This window comes from Haliotis rufescens, unplaced genomic scaffold (assembly GCF_023055435.1).
Source record: "Haliotis rufescens isolate VD_foot unplaced genomic scaffold, xgHalRufe1.0.p SCAF_32, whole genome shotgun sequence".
NCBI classification, from domain to species: Eukaryota; Metazoa; Mollusca; class Gastropoda; order Lepetellida; family Haliotidae; genus Haliotis; species Haliotis rufescens.
In genome coordinates this window covers 4589255-4615127 of record NW_025964024.1, presented here as the reverse complement: position 1 = coordinate 4615127, position 25873 = coordinate 4589255, and the positions used below count along the sequence as shown (strand labels likewise).

The 25873-nt window shown below is 42.9% G+C and overlaps 1 protein-coding gene across 6 annotated transcripts in view; it reads right to left on the bottom strand.

Moving 5' to 3' along the window:
* Positions 1–246: 246 nt before the first annotated feature.
* LOC124147658 (transmembrane protein 135-like) overlaps positions 247–25873 on the bottom strand; it is a 219053-nt gene continuing 193426 nt past the window's right edge. For 3 of the 6 annotated variants that reach the window (XM_046518346.2, XM_046518345.2, XM_048380681.1), the window contains 5 exons: positions 7519–7686; positions 5641–5781; positions 4548–4646; positions 3753–3820; positions 247–2783 (listed from right to left, as the gene is read on the bottom strand). In XM_046518346.2, coding sequence (XP_046374302.2) covers positions 2666–2783; positions 3753–3820; positions 4548–4646; positions 5641–5781; positions 7519–7686 — 594 coding nt within the window. In that variant the 3' untranslated portion in view covers positions 247–2665. The remainder of the gene's footprint in view (positions 2784–3752; positions 3821–4547; positions 4647–5640; positions 5782–7518; positions 7687–25873) is intronic. The other 3 variants (XR_007217921.1, XR_007217920.1, XR_007217919.1) reach the window with 3 other exon arrangements.

Below are 25873 nucleotides of genomic sequence, written 5' to 3'. Positions count from 1 at the left end.
CTGAATACACCTGTCCTGTTTACACCTGCCCTGACTACACCTGCCCTGACTACACCTGCCCTGACTACACCTGTCCTGTTTACACCTGCCCTGACTACACCTGTCCTGTTTACACCTGCACCCAATACACCTGCCCTGACTACACCTGCCCTGACTACACCTACACTGAATACATCTGCCCTGAATACACCTACACTGAATACACCTGCCCTGACTACACCTGCCCTGACTACACCTGTCCTGTTTACACCTGCCCTGACTACACCTGTCCTGTTTACACCTGCACCCAATACACCTGCCCTGACTACACCTGCCCTGACTACACCTACACTGACTACACCTGCACCCAATACACCTGCACCCAATACACCTGCCCTGACTACACCTGTCCTGTTTACACCTGCACCCAATACACCTGCCCTGACTACACCTGCCCTGACTACACCTGCCCTGACTTCACCTACACTGAATACACCTGCCCTGACTACACCTGCCCTGACTACACCTGCCCTGACTACACCTACACTGAATACACCTACACTGACTACACCTGCCCTGACTACACCTGCCCTGACTACACCTGCCCTGAATACACCTACACTGACTACACCTACACTGACTACACCTGCCCTGACTACACCTGCCCTGACTACACCTGCCCTGACTACACCTACACTGAATACACCTACACTGACTACACCTGCCCTGACTACACCTGCCCTGACTACACCTGCCCTGACTACACCTACACTGAATACACCTACACTGAATACACCTACACTGACTACACCTGCCCTGACTACACCTGCCCTGACTACACCTGCCCTGAATACACCTGCCCTGAATACACCTGCCCTGACTACACCTACACTGAATACACCTGCCCTGAATACACCTGCCCTGAATACACCTGCCCTGAATACACCTGCCCTGACTACACCTGCCCTGACTACACCTGCCCTGACTGACTGTTGACTTCATTTGTTTGTGTCCTCTCGATCTACTTTCTTTAATGATGAGAACACTCAACACCACATGTGTAAAATGTTCCCATAGGGTATCATGTATCTATCCTCACTATTGAGATCCATCCTGCGACAAATTGTATCGTTACAACCAATTCCCTGGTTACAGGGACAGATTAAATACCAATTGCCTCCTGATGCACCGATGTGGTAAACTCACTGCACTCATGCCTCATTGTTTCCTAAATATTTTTGAACAGTGAGTGAGTCTGGTTTAAGGCTGCTTTGAAGTGTCAGCTTGATGTGGGAAGAACAGATGCAGGTCTTAAACATTTACTACTTTGGCAAAGCCCACAAGCACAGGTATTGGCACTGACAAACCGAGGAACATACATCAGAGTGAACCAGGATTCGATTCCATGAGGCGGTCGGGTGGCCTATTGGTTAAAGTGTTTGCTCGTCACGCCGAACACCCGGGTTTGATACCCGACATTTGTACAATGTGTGAAGCACATTTCTGGTGTCCCCTGCCGTGATATTGCTGGAATATTGCTAAAAGCGTCGTAAAACCATACTCACTCGAATCCACGATAACAGGTTCCTGGTGTACCTAAGGGACACAACTCTGCATAGGTAATTGTGCCACCATAAACAACTGGCCAGGTTCGTTAAAGAACTTCACAGCTCAAGTGCTCTTACATATTACGTCCTACAGTTATTGTGACCAATTATGATAATACGATGCACTCCGGTAGGTAGGTATTATGGCACGAACATGGCAGGTCCTGATGCTAAATCTCCATGTTAAAAAAGTTACAGAGAAACGTGATGACCTATGACATCTCTATGTACCCTGAAGATAACTTGAGGTTGCTTAAGAACATAGCCGGCAAACCCAACACCTTTCACCTATCTCATATGAAACATCCCTCCTGAGCAAACTTTCTTCTGCCATATTGATCCGAGTTCCCTAATTCTATTCTGTCAGCATATATATATAAGTCGGGTTTACCATAAGATCTAGCTGTCATTAATTCAAAGGCACAGGTATTGTACAGATTCATGTTCTAAATAGAGTTTCAAACAGAGCTGTCTGTCTTAGTACAATGCATAGGAGATAATACATATTGTGTAATTATTAAATTATATTATTTATAATCATAGGCACTAAATAAAAACAGCATTAATTATTATAAAAGAACCAAAGAATAACTTAGATACGAAAAGCAGAGAAGGAGTAATGTGCAATGGAAATGGTAGAATCGGTAACAAAACATAAAAAAAGGTATAATTATTAATCTGCTGGTGGCAAAGTAGTCAATAGCCAAACAATGGCTTCTAGATTCCCGTTGAAAACATTGGCCTCTCAATGAAATGAAACTTGTTAACATTGACTTCTAGATGTGTCGACACCTGTTGAAAACATTGGCCTCTCAATGCATTGAAACTTGTTAACATTGACTTCTAGATGTGTCGACACCTGTTGAAAACATGCATCGATACGTGTAAACAATGGCTTCTTGAGTGACATTGCCGTCCCCTGATGTCGATAGTGATTCGACACGTCAAATATTGGTGTCTTAATGTGACTGCATGTCATATGGTGTCCTGATGTGTCAACGTTGATGTGAAACATTGTCCTGATATATCAATTCCTATGTTAATACAATCCCACTACGTGAGTCTGTGGGGTTCAATCATCAACTGGGAGGTGTGATGTTTGTGAACCTGGGGTCATAGTTCGGCCAGTCGTCCGGGAACATCAGGGAGGACTGGACCCCAAACACATCCAGCAGTCTCCGGTTCATATGGCGGAATCTGTGAACATTGACAAACACATTACTGATGGTTTAACTTGGACAACACAAATGAGGGATTGAAAAGTCATAAGAACAACTGAAAAACATGTCACTCACTTGACAACTTGACAACTTTATCTTAAAATCAATCAAGCCATCACCTGCTTATTTACAACGTCTGTGTGACGCCACAACCCTCATTATAGCAGTTTATTTCATGAGTATGTCTTTAGAAAGTGTAACCAGAAACTTATTTTGTGAGTTTTTCCATCTTGCAACCTTGATCTTTGACCTTTTGCCATGACATGTGCCAAAAATTCCCCAGGGCCTCTTGGATTTGGTTGGTTTGTTGTTTAACGCTGCGCTCAGCAATATTCCTATATGACGGCGGTCTGTAAATAATCGAGTCTGGACCAGACAATCCAGTGATTGATATCCTGAGCATCGATCCACGCAATTGGGATCGATGACATGTATCAACCAAGTCAGCGAGCCTGACCACCGATCCCGTTAGTCGCCTTTTACGACCAGCATAGTCGCCTTTTACGGCAAGCATGGGTTGCTGAAGACCTTTTCTACCCCGGAATCTTCACGGGTCAGGGCCTCTTGGAAGAAATCCTTGGAAAAATTATCTCTAATGTCACGTAGTAGGCATTAGAAACATCACTGGCAGTGGTGGTGGTCAAATTTCAACAAAACCTAAAAGCAGTCCCATTTCACGAAGCTGCCAATAAGAACAAATATGAGATCAAAAACAACGATCAGCAGATCCAACTAAGGGAGACAACTCTGTACTGTGAATAACAGATGCCCCCTCATGAGTGAGTGAATGTTGTATTACTCTCAGAAAGACTTCTGCCCGTATCCCCCTCCACAATTCATATATGTACGCATTGGCGCTCAATCCTTTTGATTACATATATTTTAGGGGGGATAGGGGCGGATGTCTTACCTACTCTCATTGTGCAGCATGAGTGAGTGAACTTACTTTTCGTGGGTGACCCGTATCAGGAACTTCCAGTATGCTGGCCGCAGCGTATGGGGTTCCAGCACAGCCTACACAAAAACACACATTTACACAGGGTCACGAAACAGCTGGGGAGGGAAATATCTGCAAGACATGCAGAGTTAATGAGGATTTGGGTTAAATCATACTTCTAACTAACAACATTAGTTTGCCTGATACATTGTATTCACCATAAAAAGTTGCATTTGCACAAAGCCGTAAACTTTCATACTTTAACACAGACTTAAGGCAGTCGTGCTAAGATCCCTTTGTGAGAGTGGACCCTGGGCAAATAGAAAGTTGACAAATGAGGGAACTTATTAAAACCATTCACAAGTTTGTTGACACACTTAATGACACCAATGACTTCTAATGACAACAGCTTCTCATGACATCAATGACTTCTAATGACAAAAATGACTTCAAATGTCAACAATGACTTCTTATGACAACAATGATTTCAAATGTCAACAATGACTTCAAATGTCAACAATGACTTCAAATGTCAACAATGACTTCTTATGACAACAATGATTTCAAATGTCAACAATGACTTCTAATGACAACAATGACTTCTAAAGACAAAAATGACAACCATGATAAAAATGACAATGACAAAAATGACAACAATGATAAAAATGACAACAATGACAAAAATGACAACAATGACTTCTGATGACAACATTGACTTCTAATGACAAAAATGACAACAATGACAAAAATGACAACAATGACTTCTTATGACAACAATGACTTGTTCCTACAGCCATAACTCACAGCATGAAAGGCAACAGCAGTGGACACGGAGTAGATGAGAACATCGGCACACTTGATGTAAGGGAGATAACCAGCATCGATCCCCTTGAAGTACAGCATCTGCAACATAACTTCCTTGTACACACATACAAGCTCCAGGCATCAAGGCAATACGTGCAGTCAATTCTCCACATAGTACACATGGAAATTTGGATATCGCACAAAACGCAAAACCTGGTAAAAAATATCCAAAGAAAATGTTCTTTTTGGTAATTTCTCGAAAAATAACAATCCTTTAAACCTTATCATTATTTTATCAAAACGAATCATTTTCAGCTTAAGAAATAATAACTATCCACCAACATAACAGTTGATACAGAAGGAGCTCACTGAATTTTATAAGTTAACAAAGCATACTTTCGTCAATAATTGTAATAAAGATTAAAAATAAGACATTAATAAGCTTTGGTCAAGTTGTCATGCTTTATTTCTTTGAATATATTGTCATGCAAATAAACAAATTATGAAAAAACAAAAAAAACAAAAAAAACAACAATCTCCTCCATCCCCTTGAAACCCCCCTCCAATTAAGAACCTCCACGGGACCTTCAACAACAGCTTTTTATAACAGGAATTTATCTTGGATTAAAAACTAAGTGACTTTGGGAAAATTGGGAAAAAAATGTTCAAAATTGGTATTTTTTAAAGTTCTTATTTTCTTAATTTAAGAGATATATTAACATTGTATTTAATTATTGAATTCCATGCAATACGTTAAAATTAAAATGGAAGCCTCTTTCGCTTTATTGGTCCTGTTATAAGGGAAATACAAGCCGCCTTGACCAAGCTATCACACCAATTATAACCATATTAATTCGATTGGGAAAATATTAATGTCAATTTAGGAATTTCTACTGACATTCACTGCAGACATGGATCTGATACCCGCCTCTGAAAAGGTCTAGATAAATCCATGTATACCTTGTAATGCTATTCACATGACAAAAAACATTAACTGGGATTATCCCATGTTTGACTTCTAAATATCCAGAGTTCTGTTACGACAATGATGCTTTCAATGTCAGCTTGTATTAACCCTGAGCCCCTGGCGTACCTCGGCCATCTTGGTGGCGGTGTAGAGGGCGATGGTTGAACTCTTGTACCACAGCATGGACCATCCTGCGACAAACCCAGACAGTAGACCGTGGAAGCTGCTGTCACGGTTACGAACCCATCGCAACACACAGTTCACCAGCTGCAAGAATACATCCACAGTCTCACCCAAGTGTCTTTGGAAAGTACATATATCAAAACGAGTCCATAAAAGTATAAAACTCAAGCTTGCCAGATTTTAAAAAAAAGTTTATGTATGAGTATTTATATATATGATATCAAGAGACACAAGGGTGAGATTCTATTTGTCCTTCATCATTCTTCAACGTTTTTCAATTTGCCGTCAGTACTAAGCTGTGTCCTGTGTGTAAAATGTACAGCTGACGGGCTTCCATGGCAGAGAGATTAGTGATGTCATTTGACTGTGACGTCATGGTAACTGATGACATCAAATGGTCTGAAAAGCGATTCATTGCAGAGATATCTCCTAGGAGAGATCGTTTGATTTTACCCTAGTGACAAATCCTGATAAATATTTTTATCATATAATCGGTAGGATAAAGCCAACGGAAAAAAACGATATCCGTTGGGGTCATATTGGGATAGAGATGCAAGTATCTAAGGTAAAATAGGACTACTTTCAGTGTTTATAAACAAACATGGCGTCGCCCTTGTCTTTCGGCGATCGAGTCAGAATTAACCATTGGGAATCTGGATAAACTACAGGGATAATTGCTATCATTATCAAAAGAACAGGCTAATATACGGAAAATCAGTGTCTAACTGTGATGTAGCTAAGCATTTTATAAGTTTTGGCAACTTTGGAGATAAAAATTTCGAAACAATTTTGAGAGGGCACTAGGCCTAGCCAAGTGGGATCAGTAGCCATATCTGTGCTTGTCGACCTCTGCAGCTTGAAACCTTCTCCATGAATTAAAATAGTTGTATTTGGCTGAAATATGTTTGAATTGTGACCTTGTTTTGTTTTGTCGCTGTGTGTACATCTGACTGCACTTCGTGACGTTCTGACAGGACAGGCCGACTGTCAACAAGGACTGAACGTGATATCTCATAGACTAGGGTTAGAGTAGCTTTCCTTTGACAAAGGGCAGTTACTCTAGCGGACAGACCGATGGATTGCCACGAAAGGCAAGTAAAAACAATTGTTGTTTTGCGTATATGTTGCTAAGACATAAGAAACATATTTCAGTTGGAACTATATTGGCTACTGTCACTGTCCAACTGACACATCACTTAGCCTGTGATATAATAAATATTAATGTGCGCATTCCATGAAAACTGGCAATGTTTTGGTAATATTTGTGAGCAAGGGAAAGCACAGAATTAAAGAATGACATTATATGATAAAGAGGTTATCACGCTTGTGTGTTTGGGGATGGTAAATATCCTGTATTATGTATAAACACTATGTATTTACCTCGCCAAGGCTCGCTTTAATACAATGTTTATTCCTAATGCAAGATATTAACCATCCCCAAACACACTCGCGTGATAACCTCTATATATCTTTTACTGTTGACAAAAAAAATATTGTCAAAAAAAATGTGCAAAAAATTAATAAAAGTTAATCCTGACTATCAAGACTTGAACACATGTTAGACCTAGTAATAACTGTAAACTGTATGGCTCGGTTGTGAGTTCTGACAAAAGTTATCTCCCTTTGACCAAAGACACCTTGGCATATTATCCACACTATGTTGTTACTGTGGAAACTTTTCACCCAATCATTGTCAGTGATAAGCATTTGACTGATTGCATTATTCACAGACACTATTACATGAAGGTATCAAGAACAAGAAATGCTTTTGTCAAGTATTTTATCACCTACTTGTAAACAAGCAGGCATAGATCTACTTACCCTAAATAACCCTGAGAAAGATCCTAGGAAGGCTCCGAGTCTGAAGTTGTCTTTATTGAACAGAGCATCAAACAGTAGCCGGGGCTGCTTGTGGAGTCTTGTGAGAGATGACAGCAGTTTGACACCAGCCTGTATCAAGTATCCCATCCCGAACAGTCTGTAACAGCCCTGTAACATAGATGGAGTGAGTGAGTGAGTGAGTGAGTGAGTGAGAGATGACAGCAGTTTCACACCAGCCTGTATCGAGTATCCCATCCCGAACAGTCTGTAACAGCCCTGTAACATAGATGGAGTGAGTGAGTGAGTGAGTGAGTGGGTGAGTGAGTGAGTGAGTGAGAGATGACAGCAGTTTCACACCAGCCTGTATCGAGTATCCCATCCCGAACAGTCTGTAACAGCCCTGTAACATAGATGGAGTGAGTGAGTGAGTGAGTGAGTGAGTGAGAGATGACAGCAGTTTCACACCAGCCTGTATCGAGTTGTTCATCCCGAACAGCTGTAACAGCCCTGTAACAGAGTGAGTGAGTGAGTGAGTGAGCAAGCGAGTCAGAGATGATAGCAGTTTGACACCAGCCTGTATCAAGTAGCCCATCCCGAACAGTCTGTAACAGCCCTGTAACATAGATGGAGTGAGTGAGTGAGTGAGTGAGTGAGAGATGACAGCAGTTTCACACCAGCCTGTAGTGAGTAGTTCATCCTGAACAGTCTGTAACAGCCCTGTAACAGAGTAAGTGAGTGAGTGAGTGAGTGAGTGAGTGAGTCAGAGATGATAGCAGTTTGACACCAGCCTGTATCGAGTAGTTCATCCCGAACAGTCTGTCACAGCCCTGTAACAGAGTGAGTGAGTGAGTGAGTAAGTGAGTGAGTGAGTGAGTGAGCGAGTGAGAGATGATAGCAGTTTCACATCAGCCTGTAGTGAGTAGTTCATCCTGAACAGTCTGTAACAGCCCTGTAACAGAGTAAGTGAGTGAGTGAGTGAGTGAGTGAGTGAGTGAGTGAGTGAGTGAGTGAGTCAGAGATGATAGCAGTTTGACACCAGCCTGTATCGAGTAGTTCATCCCGAACAGTCTGTCACAGCCCTGTAACAGAGTGAGTGAGTGAGTGAGTGAGTGAGTGAGTGAGTGAGTCAGAGATGATAGCAGTTTCACACCAGCCTGTATCGAGTAGTTCATCCCGAACAGTCTGTAACAGCCCTGTAACAGAGTGAGTGAGGCTTAAGGGGTTATTTAGTATACAGAAATAAACCATAGCCAAGATCAAAATACAGAAAAGCACCCGGTACCCAAAACGGCAGACGAGTCCATATTCCTCAACCTGAAACCAAAACCAGTTCATGTTGTAGTTTTCATTCGTCTGATGACGAGTTCATACTGGATAATGCTGTTCATCTTGGAATATTTGAGCAATGTCTGTACGTCACTGTGTTTGCTCATTTATTACATAGCACACTGGAATGCATCTCATAAAACAGAATGACAGTTCCGATCCATTTATGGAAAGGAAATACGGAGAGAGAAATATACAATGTGTACTCCCATGTTGAATTTTACCTCAGCTTGGGATCCAGGAAGTGTCTTATACATAAGCATTCAAGGAACTGGTTAAGTACATTGCACAATACAGCCCGCGGTGGAGTGGACCCACCTAGGGCTGGGACGGGTTCGGGTATTTGGGTACTCGGGTACTCGGGTCGGGTGGTCCTGAGTAGGACCCGGGTACCCACAGGACTACCCGGACCCGTGGTAAGTCACATGATATGTTGTTTAATGACAAAAACTCACTATAGCTCAGCGGTTACACTACAAGTCGCTAATGTTCGCATTTCTTTCTCACGATGCACACATTCCTTTTGACTTGTATATGTTTGAGTAAAGATAAAGCTTCAGTCAACTTCAGTGAACGCATGATCTGATTGTTTGATACATGTATGTAAATAGTTTTAGCCAGGGCTGTGGTAAAACAATTACCAATCAGACATTTTGTTCCCTACTCTTGAGACTTGGTGTCAGTGGGTACCCGGGTATGGTCGGGTAATAGGGGGTCGGGTACCCAGGTAGGGTCAGGTAATAGGGGGGTTGGGTACCCGGGTAGGGTCAGGTAATAGGGGGTCGGGTACCCGGGTAGGGTCAGGTAATAGGGGGTCGGGTACCCTGGTAGGGTGGGGAAATATGGGGGGGCGGGTACCCGGGTAGGGTCAGGTAATAAGGGGGTTGGGTACTTAGGTACCCGGGTAGTAAATTTGGACTCGCCCCAGCACTAGACTCATCCTAGGGTACCTTTCTGTATTCTGAGGTTGGCTGGGGTACCTTCCTGTATACAGAAACGTACCTGGGGTATTAAGACAGCTGTTTCACACAAGCCTGTATTGAGTGGCACATCCCAAACAGTAAGAGAGATGAGAGACATGACATGGAGTGAGTGATGGGTGTCTATGCAACACTTGACTTATTCTAAATTCTATCAAACTTAGTAGAAGCTAACCTTGTTGAAAAACATATCACATGATCCTACCAATATACAGGCACCATGTGAAATAACCCCCCACCCCACCCAACCCCCCACCCCAAATTATAGCCTAATAATTTCACAGGCTTATAAACACAATAAACTGCATATTAATTGATTAATAGATATTAACAGCAATTATCAATTAGTGTCAACATCCACTTGTTATCTGGTTATGTTGATAAGCTAATTTGCTAACTTGAAACCAGTTGTGATCCATTAGAGGACCGTGATGTAACAATTTCCTGTCAAATTAAACCATCAACCTGCCAGTGTTAAGTCTCAACATCTGCAGTATGTATCTAGCAGGGATTTATCAAGGATTCCCAACTTTGAGTGGTGGCTGAAAAGTTCGAGCCTAACTATACTCACCAGCAAAAGAAACATGTATACCAGATAAGGAAGAGAATAAATGGATGTCAACTATGTACATATATATGCTCTCTGCCTTATGAAGGAGTAAGCATATACTCCGACACTATGTTCCTCATAATAAAGAAGTTGACATCCATATATTCTCTTCCTTATGTGCATCACTTCTGAATGCCTTTCAAAAACTTAATATATGAAGAATGATAATTATGTTATATTTACTTTTTATAGGAATGCCATAATCCTATATGATGTGGGTTTATAGACACACCCCGGTGTAACCCACAGGGTATGTATAAATCCTTTATTTTATCACTCACTTATGAATGAATTTCTATATATCGATGTGTTATAGTTTAGCATTTTATATATGTTCCTACTCTTAGAGATAATAAGTATATATTTATGATGCCACACGGCTACTAGTATTCTTCTAACTATATAGTGTGTAACTGATATATTCAGTAATGATAAGAGACATGTAATATAAGTATTACTATTTGAAAGTTCTGTAAATTGTATATGATATAAGTTATCTACAACGAACTAGTGATGTGTAACTGTATGCGTTGCATGTCTGTATTAATGTGACTGCTCAAACTAGGGTATAATTAATATGCAGCTGTATCTTTGAATGCTATTCTATGTATAGTATATAATTAATGTTATACTTTATTACAGGGTGATTGATTGAGGAAGCGATTCATACTGTCACCTCAACAAACACAACCGTGGCTTGTCATTTTTTGTAATGAACCACCCCTGCAACACTCATATTCCATTTCCAATCCCCATCCACACATCAGCCACTGATACACGGAGGTCCCCCAAATAGTATGTTTTTATATAGAGAATCTCACCCTCGTGTCTTTTGATATCAAATATATCAACGCGAGTTGATAAAAGTGGAAAAATTCCGAGGCTTGTCGAGGATTTTTGCCACTTTTATCAACGAGTGTTGAAATATTTGATATCAAAAGACACGAGGGTGAGATTTTATTTATCATCCAACATCATTCTTTCAACTTTTTCAATTTGTAGACAGTAATTAGCAGTGTCTTCAGTGTAAAAAGTACTGCAAACAGCTTCAGTGGCAGAGCCATTAGTGATGTCATTTGATTGTGACGTCAAGGTAACCAGTGACGTCACAATGGTCTGTAAAGCATTGTGATGTAATTTCATTGCAGCGATATCTACAGTGTAGATATCAGCTTGATCTCATCCAAGCCATATCTCCTGTGGGAGCCAGTTTTGGATGATAAATCAATATCCTCTCCCCTAGACCTAAGGTTTCTTGTGACACTCACTGCTCTGGCTCACTGCCCCCATAATAAATGACAGATCCCTAAAACACAGAACGATAACGAGACAGAGAGGACCCTGATGACAAACCTTCCAGAACGTCCCAGGTGGGGGACAGGTGGGCGTGCAGCCTTCAAGTACAAACACTGCTCATTAACTCCCCTGCATACTAATTACAACTTCAGAAAGCTACAACAGTAGCCAGATTTACATTTATTACAACACAAACTCCTTAAAAGTAATCCCACATTACGAGATTCCTTGACATGTATCACAATAAACATCACGGTTATTAAATCTGACCTATGCAGGCCTGACTCCCACTGAGAACATAAATATTAGCATTCTTAAATGCCAAGCTGCTGGGCTGAGGTGGGACAGGCTGTGGTCGTTAGAGCTGGTGCATAAATATACCACATCGATCTCCATTAGACTGTCATGGTCACTCGTTATCTGTGCACACACTTGCATATGTCACACCAGACATTCCTTCATAAAAATTGACCATTTATCTTGGTGGTGACGAGACCGCCTCCGTGGTCTAGTGGATAGAGTGTCTGCCCGGAGCGAGGTGTAGGTCAGTGGTCTGTGATATCATACCAAAAGATGTTAAAAGACGACACTTGTTACCCTGCCCGCATATGGCAAGGACTGGTCGACTCAGAGTCAGTATTCTGTGTTTGAGTTGGGTATCCATGTTAAACTGTGCTAGCAAGATAAAGCTGTCAATGGTCCCGACATGTTCAAGAAGCCACACACAAACACATACGTAACATGCACATCGCTATATTAGTGCAATAATCTTGAACGTGACGTTAAACCCCGTTTCACCTCACCTGGAGACAACATGGGAGCGTGCTCTACTGAAGCAGCTCTACAAACACATCGGCCATTTATCAGAAGGGCACTCCCAGCATACGTATCAGCAAAAATAGCTTCACTGGAATCAATCATAAAAAAAGATGTCTCCACATTTTATAAAACTGTGATGGCACAGAGACCACAAGAAACCACTCAAGCTTGATAACGGTGTAAGAATCTACATCGGAACCGTGCAATAAACCACTCAAGCTTGATAATGGTGTAAGAATCTACATCGGAACCGTGCAATTAACCACTCAAGCTTGATAATGGTGTAAGAATCTACATCGGAACTGTGCAATAAACCACTCAAGCTTGAAAATGGTGTAAGAATCTACATCGGAACCGTGCAATAAACCACTGAAGCTTGATAATGGTGTAAGAATCTACATCGGAATCGTGCAATAAACCACTCAAGCTTGATAATGGTGTAAGAATCTACATCAGAACATCGCTTATGCAATAAACCAGAAGATGTTATCCATAAAGTTGAACGCTTTCTTGCAAGAATCCTGTTTATAAGAGAAAGCCTTCATGTCCTTGTAGCATGGTCCTTGATAGGCCTTTAGGAGCATGGGGAATTCTGTGTGCACAACAGAAATGTGATGAGACACTTGTTGGCACATGTCAATGAGAGTGTGTTCTGCATCCACTTAAGAGATTTATCCTAATTTATCTAAAACTCATGTTTATACACAAAGAAAACTTATTTTTTCATAATATGATAAAGAACAAGGGAATATCAAAATCATTTGCAATACAACAAAAAATACCTACAACAAGTCAGTTTAATTTTACAGGCTAGGCTAGACATTTTTCCTGCCATTTTCATCAAGAGGTGACTAATGAGATCAGGTGGTCCGGCTCGCTGACTTGGTTGATGCATGCATGTCATGGTATATCCTAACTGCACACCAGAGGCAATACCATACCACACATTAGTACACTAGATCTATGTGTTACTAATTGGTTGGTTGGTTTGTTGTATAACGCTGCACTCAGCAATATTCCAACTATATGACAGCAGTCTGTACATAATCGAGTCTGGACCAGATAATCCAGTGATTAATATCATGAGCATTGATCCATGCAGTTGGGATCGATGAAATGCATCAACCAAGTCAGCAAGCCTGACCACCCGATCCCGTTAGTCGCCTCTTACGACAAGCATGGGTTGCTGAAGACCTATTCTACCCCGGATCTTCAACGGGGCATGTGTTACTAAGCACTTTATAACAACATCATGTGACGTGTGAAGACGACATGGATTTCATCCACTGTTTGTTGACATTAAACTGGCAGGATCCATACCATTAGAAGTAAACAGTCAATAACGGGTGTCTACCAGAAGACCAAACCTTAATTACTACTTGAATCTGAATATTTCATGAATAAAATTTCCATTTAACGCTGTGCCCACAGTGAACATTGCCATCAAACCTTGCCTTATGAGGATTAACCCGGGAGGGAAGGTCATGGTGGCCATGACAGACTGACCACACACGTAACAGCTCGGTCCAGCAGGCACAGGGTCGGTATAGACTAAGACTTAGTCTCAGAAATAAGGTTATCTTATTTAAAAATATATATCTACAAAATAATGGAGCCCAGAACACTGCTTAACCTAGACTTGCCACATTACTCTAGACTTGAGTTGGATATATTATTTAATTTTTTCTCTTGGCTCTGTAAGACAGAGTAGGATAGGTAGGGTGTCATGATGGTAACACATTGACAATGAGTAGAAATATCAACAGATAACATAAGCATTAACAACTAGATTGGGTGTTTCAGTAGAAGGAATAAAACAGAAAAAAATAATTATTTCACTTTTATCGAATACCTTGCGTCAGGTGACAAGGAATATCCATTAAGAACATGTTCATAAATTGATAGTATACAATATCAAGAGGTTTTCTGGGTTAGAAAAAATCCTTAGCAACCGATGCTGGTCGTAAGATGTGGCTAAATGCATTGGGTTGTCAGGCTCTGTGACTTGGTTGATTGTGTGTCTCCAACGGCATGGGGTGTTGTTCATGATTACAATCACTGGATGGTGGTTGAGACTCATTATTTACAGGTTATTGTCATGGATCTCAAACATTGCTGAGTGAGTTGCTACAGAAATCTGACCATTTCCTGAACCATCAGCTGAACCTAAGAAATGGCCGACATGTTAGGCTCTGACATGGGGTTGAAAAATGGAAGGAAATCTACATTGTTGGAAGGTAGAATAAGAGAAGAAAATTTTCCGAGTGGGAAGGTAGAATAATGGAAGGAAATCTTCATTGTGGGAAGGTAGAATAACAGAAGGAAATTTTCAATGTGGGAAGGTAGAATAATGGAAGGAAATCTACATTGTGGGAAGGTAGAATAAAAGAAGAAAATTTTCCGAGTGGGAAGGTAGAATAATGGAAGGAAATCTTCAATGTGGGAAGGTAGAATAGTGGAAGGAAATCTTCATTGTGGGGAGGTAGAATAGTGGAAGGAAATCTTCATTGTGGGAAGGTAGAATAATGGAAGGAAATCTACATTGTGGGAAGGTAGAATAAAAGAAGAAAATTTTCCGAGTGGGAAGGTAGAATAATGGAAGGAAATCTACATTGTGGGAAGGTAGAATAACAGAAGGAAATTTTCAATGTGGGAAGGTAGAATAGTGGAAGGAAATCTTCATTGTGGGGAGGTAGAATAGTGGAAGGAAATCTTCATTGTGGGAAGGTAGAATAGTGGAAGGAAATCTTCATTGTGGGAAGGTAGAATAACAGAAGGAAATCTTCATTGTGGGAAGGTAGAATAATGGAAGGAAATTTTCTTTGTGGGAAGGTAGAATAGTGGAAGGAAATCTTCAATGTGGGAAGGTAGAATAATAGAAGGAAATCTTTATTGTGGGGAGGTAGAATAGTGGAAGGAAATCTTCATTGTGGGAAGGTAGAATAATGGAAGGAAATTTTCAATGTGGAAAGGAAGAATAGTGGAAGGAAATCTTCAATGTGGGAAGGTAGAATAATGGAAGGAGATCTACATTGTGGGAAGGTAGAATAATGGAAGGAAATTTTCAATGTGGAAAGGAAGAATAGTGGAAGGAAATCTTTATTGTGGGGAGGTAGAATAATGGAAGGAGATCTACATTGTGGGAAGGTAGAATAGTGGAAGGAAATCTTCATTGTGGGGAGGTAGAATAACGGAAGGAATTTGTTTTGGTCAATACCTATAATGCCATCAATGTTCACTCCTAATAAGTGATGTTTCAATGATTGATTGAAAGAAATCATTGAGTGGCAACACACAATTGCATTTGATATGTCTTAATTGAAATGTCCAACCAATCCTTTGATCTATAAGTAATTGCACATAAACACATTAGAATTAACATGCACAGTATCAGGTTTTTCACTTACAGAAACACAAGACAAACATTATATGGTAATCAATCTAGCAGTTAATGAATATTCACAGGACATGGTTGTCAGATCGTGGATCATAGTCTCCCTGTAACATTGCTGCGACCATCAGATAGACTAACACTGAGTCCCTGAAATAAGTTATTTTATTCCAAAAAATTATATTTACAAAATAAAAAACAATATCCAAATGGAGCCCAGAACAATGCTTAATTTCAGGACTTGCCAAATCATACTGTCTTCACTTGAGTTAGATTCAATTATTAATTTATTCTCTAGAGTCTGGGAGACAGACTTGCATCAGACGACAGGCACCAACTGATTATTCCCCTCCCCTATCTGCTGACCTCTGACCCCTGTTGAACCTAATACCCACAATGCTCCCCAGCAGGTTATACCCACTAAATCAGCTGATTGCCTACTTTGTGCCCAGTGGGGTGGAGCACACAATTCCAGAGGGAGTTACAAATTATGGAAGGACAAAAGCACAGCTTTACCTTAAAACCATCAATTTTCATGCATCATTAATCTTGTCAAATTCTGGTGATAATATTGTACATAAGACCCTCGGTATGATATGGTGGTAGAAGTGTTAGTCCTTGAGTATACAGCACCTTCCAGTGCCCATACTCTGGCTCTATTGTTGATCCCCATCCCAACCCCCCTCTTGAATGCTCAGCAATATTAGACAACAGGCGGTGATAACCGAAAAACAAATAATCTTACGCTTAGTTTCTGAAAATATATTATCTTGGAAACAGGCATCTACTTGTTTGTTTGTTTGTTTATTGTTTAACGCCGCACTCAGCAATATTCCGGCTAATTGATGGCAGTCTGTAAATAATTGAGCATTATGAGCATCGACCATGTCAGCGAGCATGATCACCCGATCCCGTTAGTCGCCTCTTACGACAAGCATAGTTGCTTTTTAGGGCAAGCATGAGTTGCTGAAGACCTATTCTACCCTGGATCTTCACAGGTCTACATTTGAAATAACAAGTAGCTCCAGTGAGATGGGAGATTCTTAGTCCTGCACCATGATTGTGGAATTTATATTTTTTAGGCATTGTTTTTCACTAAAAGCCTAGGCAAGTCTAGATCAAACTAACCAAGTCAAACTTGCTTGATTCCACACAGCAGAAGAGGAAGGTTCTCTCTCACTCTTGAAATTCTTTTTAATATAAAGACATGTTTTCATTGACTAAGTGTTCGTCTTCGAGATTCTGAACCTGTGGAAAATGTAGACTTGCTTCATTTTGGGCTATTGCATTATGCATATGGTTCAGAGACAGTGAGAAAGACTACAAACTGCTCTGCTGATGGTAATATTGGCAATGCCAATTTTACTTCACAAACAAACTTCACATAGTCTGCTATTTGTTCTCAATCGATACTGAGGACCAGTGAATGGTATGATTGCAGCGCTATGAGAAACTGGCCACAGCTTGTAGAGGTAGGTATAGAAGCCAAGGCAACGGAGCCCATACAGACCTGTACTTACAATCTGTGGCCAACCTATATTATGTAGGAAAACAAGAATACATCCAGCACAGCAATGGAAAATATGTCAATCTACATGCTGCAATGTTGTTTCAGTATCAATGTTTCAGCAATGTTATAATTTCATTGTAGTAAAACCCAAATCTGTTGGAAATGTTTTATACATAAATCTGCTATCTTTGTGTGTAGTGTACATTAACATTTAGTCTAAAAAATAATGTTATATAACATATATACAAAATATACAACAAAATCCAAATGGAGCCCAGAACAATGCTTAATTTAGAGCAGAGGCAATCTAGACTTGCCACATGATTTTATTTTAATGTATTCTCGATGGTCTGGGAGACAGACTATAGCTGGTGAATTGTGGTCTATCAGCAAGTCCTGGTGAAGTGAGCAGGCGAACTTCTCTTCCATTAACGTCTCAGACAGCAGAACAGATTTAAAGGTGGCATTTCCGTGTCTTCAATACAGCAGTCATTAACTGTTATCCCTGACAACTTCTGAGATTAATTCAGCACTGTTGTTGAGCCGATTCTACCTCGCTAGTAAACATGGATCGAGTCTCAGCCCAAGCTGATTCATGTGTTGTCGGAGTTTTTCTGACTCCTAATAGCTTCAACATTTAAACAGAAATGCCAGATGACAGGTTTTTCCTTCATCTTGAGTGACTTTACATGAACACATTGACTGCTCCATGTTCTGACTCGGACTAGACACTGTAATTAACAAGGAAACAGTGGTATCAGTATTTCCCCCCCTCCCTCCACCATGAGGCACATAAGAATTTTGTTTGTAAATATAGTGATGAAAAACATGGAAGTTAATATCAACCATAAAAAAAAAATCCTTTATATCCTAAAGAAGAGATAGGGTGGCTTTATGTCATGAGAAAATCTGATTTTCGAACTCTTGACAAGTATGTCTTAGATAAGCTTGCAAACTTTCATTCTTGTAATTTAAGTAGTTTCTGTTAAAACTTATCCCCAGACACTATGCACTAAGTTGATAAGCATGGAGCAAAGGTCATAACACTGTAACAAAATTATTTTACGGCACCAATTTTTGAACTCATTTAAGATCCTGCCCACTAACATCAGTGTGTAAAATTTCGATGTTTGGTACTGTGCACCAAGATAAGATAAGATAAGATAATATTTATGGCAGAAACATTCCATTATGGGACAAATGCAATTACAAAAAAAAAGACTAAAAAAAGACACTTATCTGCCCGGGTTTAGGCTCTATAGTGAGTGAGTGAGTGAGTGAGGTTTTACGCCGCTTTTAGCAATATTCCAGCAATATCACGGCGGGGGACACCAGAAATGGGCTTCACACATTGTACCCATGTCGGGAATCGAACCCGGGTCTTCGGCGTGACGAGCTAACGCTTTAACCACTAGGCTACCCGACCGCCCCTTAGGCTCTATAGAGCCTAGTATCATATTGATAGTGATGTCTATAATTATATACATGTCCATATGTAGATAGTTTGTACCCTACCCTACGAGGGTGTTCTGTACAATAAAATTCTTGATTCTTGATTCTTGCTACCAAACAAACACATCACACTGTTGCCACCTGTTGGAAGTAACAGTAGTTTTCACTGATCAACCTTCACCATGGCCTATGTTAATGCAAGGCTTTGACAGATGACTGTGAGTTCACACCATGTAACACTGATAGGGACAATAAGTCACTTTCAGCGGGACCTGTTGACCTATAGGTGGCAGCACTGTCCTTCTCTAGTTTCACACATCACCAGCAGGGGGCGCTTCCAAACAACATGTGGAAAAAACAAATTATAAATTCAAAGCAATTGCCATCTCATTTACTGTCTGCCTGGGTGCTTCATAAATCTAGAGTATGTCTCCATATGACAGCTTGACTGGAGGATGACATTTGCAGCGTGGACTCCCTGGCTCCTACATCCACCATGACTGACACCCACTGCAGGGAGGAGGAGGCTAAGTGGGAGATAAGTACTCCGTAAGTGTTGTACTTTCCCTAATTCACCTCCTTCCAAGTGAAATCATTAGGCAGCTCATTCATCAGGGTGGTATAAGCAGACGGCACAGAGAAGACCAGCAGACAGTACAGACAGACAGGTCAGGAGACAGCCCAGACAGGCAGGTCTTGCAGATGGCCCAGACAGGCAGGTACAGCAGATGGCACAGAGAAGACCAGCAGACGGCCCAGACAGACAGGTCCAGCAGACGGCACAGACAGGTCCAGCAGACAACGCGGACGACACAGACGGACAGCACAGAGAAGACCAGCAGACGGCATAGACAGACGGCATAGACAGACAGCACTGACAGACAGCTCCAGCTGACAGCACAGACAGAGAAGACCAGCAGACGGCACAGACAGACAGCTCCAGCAGACGGCACAGAGAAGACCAACAGACTGCCCAGCAGACAGCACAGACAGACAGCTACAGTAGATGGACTGACAAGGTGACAGACAGAAAACTGGCAACCTATACTGCTGTGATCTCCATTAGTCTGGGGAAAAGGCACCGTCACATGTTGGTTCCTGCCAAACATGACATTCCTGCTGTTATTGCAATATACAGGCAGGCAGTGATTTCATGCTTCATAGGAATTGGAGGAGATATCAGGAAGTGGGTGTGGTGTGAGATGTCAGGAAGTGGGTGTGGTGTGGGAGGAGTTGTCAGGAAGTGGGTGTGGTGTGGGAGGAGATGTCAGGAAGTGGGTGTGGTGTGGGAGGAGATGTCAGTGAGTGAGTGTGTTTGGTTTTACACCGCTTTTAGCAATATTCCAGCAATATCACGCCTGGGGACACCAGAAATGGGCTTCACACATTGTACCCATGTCGGGAATCGAACCCGGGTCTTCGGCGTGACAAACGAACGCTTTAACCACTAGGCTACCCGACCGCCCCTGTCAGGAAGTGATTGTGGTAAGGGAAGAGATGTCAGGAAGTAGGTGTGGTGTGGGAGAAGATGTTAGGAAGTGGGTGTGGTGTGGTGTGGTGTGGTGTGGTGTGGGACATGTAAGTAAGTGGGTGTGGTGTGGGACATGTAAGTAAGTGGGTGTGGTGTGGGAGGAGATGTCAGGAAGTGGGTGTGGTGTGGGAGGAGATGTCAGGAAGTGTATGTGGTTTGGGAGTAGATGTAAGGAAGTGGGTGTGGTGTGGGAGATGTAAGGAAGTGGGTGTGGTGTGGGAGGAGATGTCAGGAAGTGGGTGTGGTGTAGGAGGAGATGTCAGGAAGTGGGTGTTGTGTGGGAGGAGATGTAAGGAAGTGGGTGTGGTGTAGGAGGAGATGTAAGGAAGTAGGTGTGGTGTGGGAGGAGATGTAAGGAAGTGGGTGTGGTGTGGGAGGAGATGTCAGGAAGTGGGTGTGGTGTAGGAGGAGATGTCAGGAAGTGGGTGTGGTGTGGGAGGAGATGTCAGGAAGTGGGTGTGGTGTAGGAGGAGATGTAAGGAAGTAGGTGTGGTGTGGGAGGAGGTGTAAGGAAGTGGGTGTGGTGTGGGAGGAGATGTCAGGAAGTGGGTGTGGTGTGGGAGGAGATGTCAGGAAGTGTATGTGGTTTGGGAGTAGATGTAAGGAAGTGGGTGTGGTGTGGGAGATGTAAGGAAGTGGGTGTGGTGTGGGAGGAGATGTCAGGAAGTGGGTGTGGTGTAGGAGGAGATGTCAGGAAGTGGGTGTGGTGCGGGAGGAGATGTAAAGAAGTGGGTGTGGTGTGGGAGGAGATGTCAGGAAGTGTATGTGGTTTGGGAGGAGATGTAAGGAAGTGGGTGTGGTGTGGGAGATGTAAGGAAGTGGTTGTGGTGTGGGAGGAGATGTCAGGAAGTAGGTGTGGTGTGGGAGGAGATGTAAGGAACTGGGTGTGGGAGGAGATGTAAGGAAGTGGGTGTGGTGTGGGAGGAGATGTCAGGAAGTGGGCGTGGTGTGGGAGGAGATGTCAGGAAGTGGGTGTGGTGTGGGGAGATGTCAGGAAGTGTGTGTGGTGTGGGAGGAGATGTCAGGAAGTGGGTGTGGTGTAGGAGGAGATGTCAGGAAGTGGGTGTGGTGCGGGAGGAGATGTAAGGAAGTGGGTGTGGTGTGGGAGGAGATGTCAGGAAGTGTATGTGGTTTGGGAGGAGATGTAAGGAAGTGGGTGTGGTGTGGGAGATGTAAGGAAGTGGTTGTGGTGTGGGAGGAGATGTCAGGAAGTAGGTGTGGTGTGGGAGGAGATGTAAGGAACTGGGTGTGGGAGGAGATGTAAGGAAGTGGGTGTGGTGTGGGAGGAGATGTCAGGAAGTGGGTGTGGTGTGGGAGGAGATGTCAGGAAGTGGGTGTGGGGAGATGTCAGGAAGTGTGTGTGGTTTGGGAGGAGATGTCAGGAAGTGGGTGTGGTTTGGGAGGAGATGTCAGGAAGTGGGTGTGGTGTGGGAGGAGATGTCAGGAAGTGGGTGTGGTGTTGGAGGAGATGTAAGGAACTGGGTGTGGGAGGAGATGTAAGGAAGTGGGTGTGGTGTGGGAGGAGATGTCAGGAAGTGGGTGTGGTGTGGGAGGAGATGTCAGGAAGTGGGTGTGGTGTGGGAGAAGATGTTAGGAAGTGGGTGTGGTGTGGTGTGGTGTGGTGTGGGACATGTAAGGAAGTGGGTGTGGTGTGGGACATGTTAGTAAGTTGGTGTGGTGTGGGAGGAGATGTCAGGAAGTGGGTGTGGTGTGGGAGGAGATGTAAGGAAGTGGGTGTGGTGTGGGAGGAGATGTAAGGAACTGGGTGTGGTGTGGGAGGAGATGTCAGGAAGTGGGTGTGGTGTGGGAGGAGATGTCAGGAAGTGGGTGTGGTGTGGGAGGAGATGTAAGGAAGTGGGTGTGGTGTGGGAGATGTAAGGAAGTGGTTGTGGTGTGGGAGGAGATGTCAGGAAGTAGGTGTGGTGTGGGAGGAGATGTAAGGAACTGGGTGTGGGAGGAGATGTAAGGAAGTGGGTGTGGTGTGGGAGGAGATGTCAGGAAGTGGGTGTGGTGTGGGAGGAGATGTCAGGAAGTGTATGTGGTTTGGGAGGAGATGTAAGGAAGTGGGTGTGGTGTGGGAGATGTAAGGAAGTGGTTGTGGTGTGGGAGGAGATGTCAGGAAGTAGGTGTGGTGTGGGAGGAGATGTAAGGAACTGGGTGTGGGAGGAGATGTAAGGAAGTGGGTGTGGTGTGGGAGGAGATGTCAGGAAGTGGGTGTGGTGTGGGAGGAGATGTAAGGAAGTGGGTGTGGTGTGGGGAGATGTCAGGAAGTGTGTGTGATTTGGGAGGAGATGTAAGGAAGTGGGTGTGGTGTGGGAGGAGATGTCAGGAAGTGGATGTGGTGTGGGAGGAAATGTCAGGAAGTGGGTGTGGTGTGGGAGGAGATGTCAGGAAGTGGGTGTGGTGTGGGAGGAGATGTAAGGAAGTGGGTGTGGTGAGGGAGGAGATGTAAGGAAGTGGGTGTAGTGTGGGAGGAGATGTCAGGAAGTGGGTGTGGTGTGGGAGGAGATGTCAGGAAGTGGGTGTGGTGTGGGGAGATGTCAGGAAGTGTGTGTGGTTTGGGAGGAGATGTCAGGAAGTGGGTGTGGTGTGGGAGGAGATGTCAGGAAGTGGGTGTGGTGTGGGAGGAGATGTCAGGAAGTGGGTGTGGTGTGGGGAGATGTCAGGAAGTGTGTGTGGTTTGGGAGGAGATGTCAGGAAGTGAGTGTGGTGTGGGAGGAGATGTCAGGAAGTGGGTGTAGTGTGGGAGGAGATGTCAGGAAGTGGGTGTGGTGTGGGAGGAGATGTCAGGAAGTGGGTGTAGTGTGGGAGGAGATGTAACAAAGTGGGTGTGGTGTGGGAGATGTAAGGAAGTGGGTGTGGTGTGGGAGGAGATGTCAGGAAGTGGGTGTGGTGAGGGAGGAGATGTCAGGAAGTGGTGTAGTGTGGGAGGAGATGTCAGGAAGTGGGTGTGGTGTGGGAGGAGATGTCAGGAAGTGTATGTGGTGTGGGAGGAGATGTCAGGAAGTAGGTGTGGTAAGGGAGATGTAAGGAAGTGGGTGTGGTGTGGGAGGAGATGTCAGGAAGTGGGTGTGGTGTGGGAGATGTAAGGAAGTGGGTGTGGTAAGGGAGAAGTAAGGAAGTGGGTGTGGTGCGGGAGGAGATGTCAGGAAGTGGGTGTGGTGTGGGAGGAGATTTCAGGAAGTGGGTGTGGTGCGGGAGGAGATGTCAGGAAGTGGGTGTGGTAAGGGAGATGTAAGGAAGTGGGTGTGGTGTGGGAGGAGATGTCAGGAATTGGGTGTGGTACGGGAGATGTAAGGAAGTGGGTGTGGTGTGGGAGGAGATGCCAGGAAGTGGGTGTGGTAAGGGAGGAGATGTCAGGAAGTGGGTGTGGTGAGGGAGGAGATGTAAGGAAGTGGGTGTCGTGCTGGAGATGTAAGGAAGTGGGTGTGGTGTGGGAGGAGATGTCAGGAAGTGGGTGTGGTGAGGGAGGAGATGTCAGGAAGTGGGTGTAGTGTGGGAGGAGATGTCGGGAGTTTTTCTTTCATTTTCATCTTCAAACTGAGGAAAATGAACAGTTTTGTAATTCAATAAATTTGACTACTGACAGTATGCATGTGGGTCTTGTTCCAGTTAAAGAATCAAGGAATTGTTTGCAACTGCATCTGCAAGACACTGGTGAGTGAGTGAGCATGGTTTTACGCTGCTTTTAGCAATATTCCAGCAATATCACGGCGGGGGACACCAGAAATGGGCTTCACACGTTGGGAATGGAACCCCTGTCTTCGGCGTGACGAGCGAACGCTTTAACCACTAGGCTGCCTTCAAGATATTGGACTGGACCTTTTATGTGAAATCAAATAGAAAATAAAGGACAAAGCATAATTTAGTATGCATTAAAATAAGACTAATTGCTTTAAAAACATATTCACGACACAAATATACTATGTATTATATTCAACTGCTCCGAAGACAACTGTTATTTTATACATACAAACCACCCATAACACAGCCTCCGTTGGCCATCAAAGTCAGAGTCCAGCTTGTAATTGCCTTCTTCTCAAATAGCGGCCAAGAATGTGTAAACTACCTCAAATTGAGACATGTGCTGATTGACGGTGGGCAAATGTTGGCTGGACAAGATTTATGACTTGTTAACACCATTCCGCCTTGTACTAACTCCTTGTACATCAATCATGACGGAGTTACCTCCCCTGCACTGTAGTGCCCTTCAGTCCTCGTGGGAGCAGACATCATCAAAGATCTACAAAGTGTTGGAGGATATGGTTCTATGACGACTATGCTGCAGATCATATTGCCAAGAAAAATTACACCATTAAATTCATGTCAGCCTGGGGACCTCACAAGGCAGATATGACATAAGAAATTTATTTTGCTATTGGGATGAAATCGTCTGAGATAACATCTAATTGTGGTAATGTTTCATTTGCGAAAAGCTGCACCATGACAAAACACATACAAGTTCAGGTAGAAGTCAGGGACTTACATACGCCTACAACATGAATACTGATGTACATGTATCACATACTGGTGCTTGAAGTAGCACTGGGATGGGGCTGTATGGTTCCAATGAATACAGAACAACGGGACATTAGCATCCTCTCATGAATCACATGAGTGTCCCAGGGTCACAGGGTCATGTTTTAGTTGCAGAAGAGGCAGAACAGCACATTCACAGTAGAACCTAGACCTGCACGCATCACTGTGGAATATATGTATTTTATGAAATCCAAACCTATCTAAGGAAGAGAAATTTATTATGGATGTCAACTTCTTTATTATGAGGAACACAACGTTTCAGAGTATATGCTTACTCCTTATTCATCATCTGATGAAGGAGTAAGTAAATACTCCGAAACGTTGTGTTCCTCATAATAAAGAAGTTGACATCCATAAATTCTCTTCCTGATGTGTATCACTTCTAAATGCCTTTCAAAGACTTAAAACCAATCTAGATCACAAAAAGCTAGTCTACCCAGCTCTATGAAATCAGCATCAGGATAAATAGATTAGTAGAGAAAATTGTATCAAAATGAAATATTTCATAGACTGTATGTCAGTTAAAGAGGAACCTTGTTGGTTCAGGTAACGAAACCATGGAACCCAGATCAGTTCCAATCTTCCACTAGAAATCCTTTTCTAAAAACAAATCCTGAGTGTTTTTTTTATATTTTTTGAATATCAAGATCCCCGAAGAATGTCTTTATTTTCATGACCTTCATTTCAAAATGTTTCTTGGTATAATTCTCCAAATGATAGTTCCATTGCACCCTACCAAGGGACAGATCCCGATGATAGTTCCATTGCACCCTACCCAAAGGACAGATCCCCATGATAGTTCCATTGCACCCTACCCAAAGGACAGATCCCGATGATAGTTCTATTGCACCCTACCCAAAGGACAGATCCCGATGATAGTTCTATTGCACCCTACCCAAAG